Source organism: Nylanderia fulva, unplaced genomic scaffold (assembly GCF_048542155.1).
Source record: "Nylanderia fulva isolate GAGA-0341 unplaced genomic scaffold, ASM4854215v1 Scaffold321, whole genome shotgun sequence".
In the NCBI taxonomy this organism is placed as follows: domain Eukaryota; kingdom Metazoa; phylum Arthropoda; class Insecta; order Hymenoptera; family Formicidae; genus Nylanderia; species Nylanderia fulva.
This window is the reverse complement of record NW_028190392.1, coordinates 92501-102049: the sequence shown is the minus strand read 5'-3', so window position 1 is coordinate 102049 and position 9549 is coordinate 92501. Positions and strand designations below refer to the sequence as shown.

The 9549-nt window shown below is 32.3% G+C and overlaps 2 protein-coding genes and 1 long non-coding RNA gene across 5 annotated transcripts in view; 2 read left to right on the top strand and 1 right to left on the bottom strand.

Annotated features, from left to right (window-relative positions):
- Nucleotides 1–799: 799 nt before the first annotated feature.
- On the bottom strand, nucleotides 800–3751 carry LOC114929580 (uncharacterized). 3 transcript variants are annotated; one of them, XR_003819278.2, is made up of 6 exons: nucleotides 3549–3751; nucleotides 2622–2796; nucleotides 2359–2525; nucleotides 1859–1981; nucleotides 1293–1431; nucleotides 800–1207 (listed from the first exon to the last, which is right to left on the bottom strand). It is a non-coding gene; the product is annotated as an uncharacterized LOC114929580 (long non-coding RNA). The 3 variants fall into 3 exon arrangements; XR_003819277.2 differs by having other exon boundaries at nucleotides 2689–2796; XR_003819279.2 differs by having other exon boundaries at nucleotides 1887–1981; nucleotides 2689–2796.
- A 1937-nt stretch (nucleotides 3752–5688) lies between these two features.
- Nucleotides 5689–7355, top strand: LOC146722382 (dynein light chain roadblock-type 2-like). Its single transcript, XM_085484892.1, has 4 exons — nucleotides 5689–6108; nucleotides 6334–6489; nucleotides 6617–6951; nucleotides 7025–7355. The coding sequence occupies exons 3-4, from the start codon at nucleotides 6894–6896 to the stop codon at nucleotides 7198–7200; spliced, it is 234 nt and encodes a 77-aa protein (XP_085341018.1). The 5' UTR covers nucleotides 5689–6108; nucleotides 6334–6489; nucleotides 6617–6893; the 3' UTR covers nucleotides 7201–7355.
- Nucleotides 7356–8593: 1238 nt separating this feature from the next.
- The window catches only part of LOC114928852 (uncharacterized), a 974-nt gene continuing 18 nt past the window's right edge, over nucleotides 8594–9549 (top strand). Inside the window, exons 1-3 of the mRNA XM_029300222.2 lie at nucleotides 8594–8805; nucleotides 9152–9263; nucleotides 9407–9549. The exon at nucleotides 9407–9549 is cut by the window's right edge and continues 18 nt beyond it. Coding sequence (XP_029156055.2) covers nucleotides 8758–8805; nucleotides 9152–9263; nucleotides 9407–9549 — 303 coding nt within the window. The 5' untranslated portion in view covers nucleotides 8594–8757. The remainder of the gene's footprint in view (nucleotides 8806–9151; nucleotides 9264–9406) is intronic.

Here is a 9549-nt window from a genome sequence, read left to right as displayed (position 1 = left end):
ATCCACGCAGCGTGACTGTCAACGTGTTTCCTTCGAGATTATACAACCATATTTACATATGTATATTCTCACGCAATCGAACTTGAAACTTAGAAGCATATGATTATAAGACGAATTGAACTCGTGAGGAATGATAATTCGGCATTTCCGATAACTCTTATTACGAATATCGCCGTTATTGATAATAATTTGAGACTTATTATATTTGTAGAGCGCAAACATCGATTTTGTATTTCTTGATTATTTTCTCGTTTATAAACTCATTCGTCTAAGCCAGAAGGAGATAGTGGATTGACAAAAAAATATAAATTAGATATTAATTTCTTTCTTTTTTTTCTCAAAAATTTTCTCATTGGAATTATGGGTCAGTGTATCGCATAATTCGATAACAGTATTGTGGCAATCTAGTTATTATTTTTCGGGACATTAATTTTTTTTTTCAAAAATAGAGAAGGTGGAAATGTATTTAAATAGAGATATATGGAGAGAAAGAAAGACATTCTATTTTTAAAATAATATTTTTTGCATACGTCTGGGGTTTAATAAATCTCTGACCAAGGATTGTAAAATATTTTTTAGGATTACTTTAAAATTATTAAAAGTAAAAAATATTTAAAAAAATAATATGTATAGTATAGATTTTATTTTTCGGAATACTGCATCTACAATACATACAGAAAATATATATGTATACTATACACAGTATATATATATATTATATATATATATATATATATATATATATATATATATATATATATATATACACACACATATTTATATCTAATAAACAGATAATGCGTTTAAAAAAAAGGAAGATTCCAAATTGGAAAAACGGTTTAGCTTTGGTTACCATTGATACATCACATTGTTTTCTACTGTCAGTCTTTTGTTAATTTGTCAGTTTTTTGCACCAAAATGTTTTTTTTCAGAGCTATTCTATTTTAGTTAGATTTCCTCATATTTTATGTCATACTATAAGTCTGTGCGGAGTTTCGTATCGTTAACGAATGATTCTGTAGCAGAAAATTGTTCCAATTTGGTATTATCTTCTGATAAATTAAGTCTGTTCTCCCAGTTTCATCGTTGGTTTTCTTTAATAATAATAATCTTCATTTGAGGTTTAGTATGAATATCTAAATAATCATACGTTGTTCTACTTTTCACTGGGGTCCATGTAAATGTAGCTGAAGAAGGTGTTGGATTTCTGCAATAAATGTGTATGTGATTATTATTACGCAATTGTACAATGTCACAATAAATATTCGTAAGAAATATCAAGTTTATGGTACCCCGTTTTAGCAAAATCTGTCCACATCTGCGTTAAGTATTCCATTATTTTATAATCCGGCGTACCATGTGCAAATGGTAATACAGTTTTTTCTTTATGAAGATAAAATAAATAACTCAGTTTCTCGGAGTGAGATGTACCTACAAAATATTGTTATGTAAATTAATCTTGACAATTTTTTTAATACATTACAAGTGCAATATAAAATTTATATTTAAATGTACTCTAAATTTTTCTTAATTAAATTTCTCCAAATTAGCGTGTCTTCTTACAATCATATGTGGAAAAAAATTTCACGTTCACTTCTTTTCTAATTCTAATATTAATTTGATTCTTACATAGGCCTACTTTAATTAACAACACAATACCTGGAAGTGGCTTTTGAAACTATATTTTTATTAAAGGAGAGTTTTTCACTTTCGTACAAAAATTTGTACAAGTAGGTCGATTCGTTAACATTAGAATTCATTTGAGTATCAATTGCTTGCATAATGCCTCTATAGAAATGCTGATCGGCGAAAAAATTTGAAAGATCCAGTATAGTTTTTTCTGACATTGTTTTATTACCAAAATACAATGATCGTAATTTCGATACCGTGACTCCTAGTTGTGGTAATTGACGCAAAACTCTAGAATATATGACTTTGTTGAAATCAGAATTAATTATCTTTAAAATCCTGATTTTTATCCCTAAAACAATTTTAACAATGATTTTAATTTTAATTATATTTTATTTCATTTATTTTAATTTTAATTTTATTTCTTAATTTTTCTAATAATTTTTTATTTAGATATTTTAAATAAATATGTAACTCTATTTTACTTTGAAATAAAACGGTTTCATTAATAAATAATTAATACTTTTTTGTACATTTGAAAGTTACATATTGATGAAATCCTGAAACTTATTAGTATTGATTGAATTTATTAGAACATTGTGTGCACATCAAAATATTTTCAAAACATTGTAGATCGCCTTTCTATGAAAATTTTGCATGAACAGTGATTCATGATATACTAATAATAATGTGTAATAATGAAAAACAAAAGCAAATATATACACTTACGGCTGGAAAAATATAAATTTAGGAAACCATTGCCTTTCTGGCTATTATATTCGAATATTATTGGTATTGAAATTCCGTAGCGTAATAATTGGATTTTCTGATAAAAAAGGATTTGATGACTCGGAATCCACGGTTGGTGTAAATGTAAGCAAAATATCTACGGCAATCTGCAAGAACATAATATTATCAATATAAAAAAATTTATTGTACATTTTTCATCGAACATTATTATTGCAATAATCGCAATAGAGCGGCAAAAAGACCTCCGTTTCTGTTCTTATCAATTTTCTTCCATCTATGTTTTTCGGAAATTTTCTAAAGTCGCATTACCATGTTTCTGGGCTAACATCAGATCGTTTTTGAAAGCATTGTCTCGTTCAGTGAAAGCCCAAGGAACAGTCGCGACGCCACTTTGACATATTGCTTTATGAAATAAACCTGTTAAGCACACATTCGCACAATAATATAATTAGCACTCAAAGAAGTTTTACATAATTTTATCATAAGATCTTTGCTTTTTTCTTCTTTGACTCAATATAACACATAAAATTAATGAACGCGCGTGCTTTTAATTTTCAATATATAATTCTCAATTCTCAATTTATAATTAATTTTTTTTACAGAAAGATATTATCAGTTATCTTCCAATTAATTTTCTACGACGTTTTAAAACGTCAATATTATATACTTTGCAATCGAGATTTAAGTTAAAAGGAAAAAAAAATATTTTAATATAAAATTCATTCCGCGGATAGAGAGTTATTAACCCTCAACACACACTGGGGATTATACAAATGTACACGTCTATTATACGGGATTGCTTCGGCGCCGGCAATCTGGCAGAAAGAAATCGAAACTGTACTGAAGAGCATTCCGGGAGTCTCTGTTTTCTTAGACGATATCAAAATTACGGGTCCGAACGACCAAGTGCATCTGGAACGACTTAAGGAAGTACTTACACGTTTATCGAAATTAAATATACAAATTGATAAGGAGAAAAGCGAATTTTTGAAAGAGGGGATACATTATTGCGGTTATTACATTGATAAAAACGGAATTTATAAAGAAAAAAGAAAAATAGAAGCCATTGAGAAAATGCCTCGCCCGAAAAATATAACGGAATTGCGTGCGTTTTTAGGATTAATTAATTATTACAGACGGTTCATTCAAAACTTAAGTGAAATACTTACGCCATTACATACGTTGTTACAAAAGGAAGGCGGCAAAGCTGTGATTTTCAGATGGACACAGAAGTGCGAAGCAGCTTTCTTAGCGGCGAAAAGAGAGTTTACGAGTAATAAAGTTTTGGCGCATTACAATCACAAACACCCATTAATCGTAGTATGTGATGCAAGCATGTACGGCGTAGGAGCGGTCCTTTCGCAAAAGCACCCAGATGGATCAGAGCGAGTAATCCAATATGCTTCGCAATCTTTGTCTCGAACACAGCAGAAGTATGCACAGATCGATAAGGAAGCGTATGCAATTATTTTCGCGATAAAAAAGTTTTATCAGTTTCTATACGGAAATCGTTTTACACTCTACACAGACCACCGTTCACTTACACAAATATTAGCACCCAACAAATCGTTGCCGGTACATAGCGCAATGCGCATGCAACATTACAAAATTTTCTTACAAGCTTGCTTTCAATTACGATATCAAGTATAAAAATACGAAATTACATAGTAATGCAGATGGATTGTCACGGTTACCAATTTTAGTCAGAGAACGATTTCGAATACGACGTAGTAGATGAATACGAAATTAAATTAATAGAATCCTTTCCAGTCACACATTTACAGAATTAGCAGCGGAAACTGAAAAAGATACAGAATTACAAAAGTTATCGCGTACGTTACAATCAGGCAAAGAGCTGAAGCCGAAAGAAAGATTCAATGTTCCACTTGCTGAATTTAGTTGCCAACGTGGCGTGATCTTACGGGACGGTAGAGTTTTAGTGCCGCGGAAATTACGAAAGAAAATTTTGCAAGAGTTGCATGAGGAACACTTTGGCATTATCAAAATGAAGGCAATGGCTAGAAGATATTGTTGGTGGCCGGGTATCGACAATGATTTATAGAGAATGTAGCTAGGAACTGCGAAAATTGTAATTTAATTCGAAACGATCCGCCAAAAACACAAACACTTACGTGGAAGCCAGCAGAGCGAGCGTTCCAAAGAGTACATATTGATTACGCAGGCCCCTTTATGGGACATTACTGTTTTGTGTTAGTAGACGCGTTTTCAAAGTGGCCAGAGGTGCTCATTACGAAAAATATTACAAGTAATACAACGATCAAATGCTGTAGACAAATTTTTTCAACGTTTGGCATACCGGAGGTGGTAGTGTCAGACAACGGTCGACATTTTGTATCTAGTGAATTCAAAAACTTTCTCAAATGTAATGGAGTGATACACAAAACTACAGCACCATTTCGCCCAGCGACAAATGGGCGAGCGGAGAGATTTGTCCAAACCTTCAAGCAGATGTTAAGAAAAAAATTCAATAGTCTTTCAGCAAGTACGGAAGACTTACAGATAGCTTTGTACCAAATTCTATTACATTACAGAAATCTGCCTCATGTGTCGTTGGGTGAATCGCCAGCAGAGAAAATGCTAAAGCGTAATTTGCGGACACGATTAAATTTATTGTTGCCAACACAAATTGATACAAGCAATAATTGCTAGACTAAACCGTACGATAAGATTCGTGAAGTACATATCGGCGAACGAGTAGAATGTCGGAATTATTACGGCAAACAAAAATGGATTTTCGGTTACGTGCAACAAAGACTCGGTCATGCACATTATATTATTCGTTTAGATAATGGTAAACGTTGGAAAAGACACATTAATCAAATTCAAAAAATAGGCGAGTGTTCAATTAGAGATACGTATAATATGAGCGACAATATGTTCGACTACGAACCCCCAAATGTAAATCAAACACCTGTTATTAATTCGAGAGATGTAAATGTAGATAAGAATGCGAGAATGGTAAGGGAAACCCCAGCGCAAACAAAGGTGGATAATACACCACGGAGATCAGCGCGGAAAAAGAAAGTTCCAACGCGTTATGGGGAACCAAGTTCATAAAAAGAAGAAAAAAAAGAACAGAGTCATTAACACATATACATGTAGATTTTGTTGTTGTTGTGGTTTTTTTTTTCTTAAGAGAGGAAAGAGTATTGCATAGTTACATGTCTTTTCAAAATAGGCGCGTAAGCATGACATCGCGTTTAGGACAGAAAAGCAAGTGATATGGCGAGAGTGACAATGTGCGATATCAAGAGACACGGTAGTGTCTCGCGACCAGTTAAGGGCGTAGCCGAGACACCGTGTATCTTAACGCGAGTCGGACATTTGAGTCTTTATAATATTTCGAATTCTCAATAACGGCTGAAGCAATCGAGTTTATACTAGACTTAATCGATAGATTGAGTTTGAATTATATAATAAAAGTGTCTTTATTTCTGCTCTACGTGATTTATAAGCAGAGATATATAATTGCAAAGTCGAAATATGAAAAATTTCTTTTAAGAAACGTCCCCGTCATCATTATTATCATCATCGACCACGCATACATAGTAGTATCGTGCTACACGTATTCACACGTATACAACACATGCGCACACATATATCACACGTACACAACACATGAATAGATGCATGTATTGGAAATGTCCATCTCGCACGTTTTACAACAGACGGCGATAGTTGCCCTCCGCTATATTGACAGCGTGCGGGGTTAGATATTTTCAATTTCAATTTTTACATTCAATTTTAATGTTATTATTTGCAAATTTATTGTCATAATAATTTATGTGCAAGTTTACAGTCTGTGATACAAAATCAGATATTTTGCTATTATTTCAATAATATTTCAATTATATAAATCTTATATAAATGCTTATGTATGAGTATGCATATATTTTTAATAATTTTCTTAATTAGCTTCTATATTTTTTTCAGTTGTACATCAAGCAGGTAGCATTATCAGCTCACTTGTGAGCATGGGTTGGGCAATGGCTAGTTATCATCGCAGCATTCGATTAGCTTAACAAGATAAATCTAATATCAGTGCTATAGGAACTATTTTACAATTTTTCTGGCATTTTCTTATTGCAGGTACATATATATCCAATAATTAATATACAAAATTAAATATTATTCATCACACACTTTGTATCAAAATAATATATTTTTTAAAATTTATTTTAAATTTATTTAATCATTTTTATCATTGTGATTGTAGTGGCAAGGATCTTATTGCTCAGTGTCATTGTAAGCATCTGGCCTGTATATACCATAATATATTGCGTAATACATTGGCTAAGTATGACAATATAGATTTTGATAGATTCCCATGGAATATTGGAATTTTGTCGGACTTACAGTCATCCACCACATATGCAGCCTACAATTAAAGAACGCATTTATTCCATATGATTTGCTTCCGTTATTGGAATATTTAAAATAAAAATTTTATTAATAAATTTCGATGAAATAATTTATAAGAGGTTGAAGAAACTATGAAACGAATTCAGTCTCATAAAAGGGTAGTTGGAACAATAGTGGTGAATGCAGAAGGTATTACATGAGATCATTGACATGATTTACTTGTAGTTGTAAACAAAAATTTATAAAATTATATCTGTTTTAGGTATTCCTATAAAGTCAACATTAGATAATATGACAACAGTTCAATACGCAGGTTTGATAAGCCAATTGTCAGATAAAGCTCGTTCTGTCGTACGTGACTTGAATCCAACAAATGATTTAACTTTCTTGCGCATACGTAGCAAAAAACATAAAATTATGATGGCACCAGATAAATAATTCATATTAATAGTAGTACAAAATCCAGTTGATTGATATTTAAAAGAAACAAAAATATATTTCAAAGTTAAGATTTATTTCTTTGGTTGTTAATTTAATCTGTATGCTACATTGGATGTTAATATCTATTCAATTAAATAAAGAAAAATAAAAGAATAAAGCTTAAAAATTATACAAGATGCAGTATTTAATTACTAATTTAACAAATTATGAACTTTTAGAGTTTTTAAATAGTGCTTTCTTCTTTGGTAACAATATTATATTTTTAAGTTTGATAATTATGAAAATCTATATATATAAGCACCGTCCGTCTGTCTGTCTGTCTGTACCCGAACTACTTCCGCATTTGTGGACCGATTGTCTCGAAATTGGTACCAAAATGTTACAAATTTTTCGGGGGTGGCTGCTGTGGGGTTTTTTTTTTAATTTTTTTATTTTTATTTTTTTTCCTCAGAGGAGGGTATGTTTTTGCAAAAAAAATTTTTTTTGCAATATTTCTGAACACATGGTATCAAAATGTTGCAAAATTTTTGGAGATAGCGACGATGCGGTTTTTTTAAATGTTACACTTCCACCCACTCACCCACCCACGCATTTACCCACATGCATGCGCATTTATGGACCAATTTTCACGAAATTAGTACCAAAATGTTGCAAATTTTTCTGAGGAAACTGCTGTGTGGGTTTTTTAAGTTTACGCCTCCACCCACGCACCCACCCGCGCAATCGCATACTTTATGAACCGATTTTTTTTAAATCGGTACCTAAATTGTTGCAAATTTTTTGGAAGATGGAGACGATGCGGTTTTTTCAAGTGTTACACCTCCACCCACGCACCCACCCACGCGCATGCGCATTTATGGACCAATTTTCACGAAATTGGTACAAAAATGTTGCAAATTTTTCTGAGAGAAGCTGCTGTGTGGGTTTTTTAAGTTTACGCCCCCACCCACGCATCCACCCACGCAATCAGCATATTTATGAACGGATTTTTGTAAAAATTGGTACCAAAATGTTGCAAATTTTTTGGAGATGGCGGACGATGTGGTTTTTTCAAGTGTTACACCTCCACCCACGCATTCACCCACACGCATGCGCATTTATGGACCAATTTTCACGAAATTGGTACAAAAATGTTGCAAATTTTTCTGAGAAAGCTGCTGTGTGGTTCTTTTAAGTTTTATCCCACCCATGCATCCACCCACGCATTCAAACATTTATTCACAGACTTTTTCGAAATTTGTACTCAAATTTTGTCCGGGATGGCTACTATATGATTTTAACAAATTTTTATCACTTTATTTATCCACCCACGCACCCACCCACGTATCCACGCACCCATGTGCATACTGCATTTATTGACTTGGTCACACCAAGAAGTAATTTTTAAAAAATTTGTGTACGTGTTTGTGATTATGTGTGCAATTCGTATAAATAGACCTTTAATTTGTATGCCTTGACCATAGTAACACATTTAAATTAAATATTCTTATTTTATACATACATTTCCTTCAACTTTTTTTAAATTAATGTGACATATAATACGGCTTAACCAAGATGTCTAAAGAGGGCAACGAAAATGCATGCAGCTCAAATCAGCATAATGTAAGTAGATTTTAATTTTAGAGAGAGAGAGAGAGAGAGAGAGAGAGTGTGAGAGAGAGGGAGAGAGAGAGAGGGAGAGTGTGAGAGAGAGAGAGAGCGTGTGTCTCAAAGAGAGAGAGAGAGAGAAAGAGAGAGAGAGTGTCTCAGAGAGGGAGGGAGAGAGAGAGAGAGAGAGAGAGAGAGTGTGTGTCTTAAAGAAAGAGAAAGAGAGAGAGCGTGTGTGTCTTAAAGAAAGAGAAAGAGAGCGAGCGTGTGTGTCTTAAAGAAAAAGAGAGAGAGAGAGAGAGAGAGAGAGAGAGAGAGAGTTTAATTTAATAGTAGATATATATTATATGTATTTTTTTAGAATAACATAAGTAGTGAAGCCGTTATAATTAATGAACTGAATCATTATGATGAACAAGACAGAACGGATGAAATGTTAACAAGGCAAAGAGAAATGGAAGAATTTAGAGAAGGTAAATAAAAATTAATAATAATAATTAATTTAAAATTTTTTAAATTTCTTTTAGTAAATATTTTGATTGCATATTTTTTAAATTATATCTATATAAATCTACATTATACATATAGATATCTAATTAAATTTTTAAAATTTCAGTGCTTGAAGATGGGCTTGATGAAATTTTATTGCAAGCACTACTTGAATTTGAAAATCAGGAGATAAAGAAAAAAGAATTGAAAGAAGAAGGGAAAAAAGATAAGAAACGAAAAGATATAAGTGATGGTGAAAAGAAGAATAAG

Coding starts and splice junctions, on each gene's coding strand:
- LOC146722382 (XM_085484892.1), top strand. CDS start 6,894: ATGAAACGAATTCAGTCTCATAAAAGGGTAGTTGGAACAATAGTGGTG. Junction 6,952..7,024: donor AATAGTGGTGAATGCAGAAG/GTATTACATGAG, acceptor TATCTGTTTTAG/GTATTCCTATAAAGTCAACA.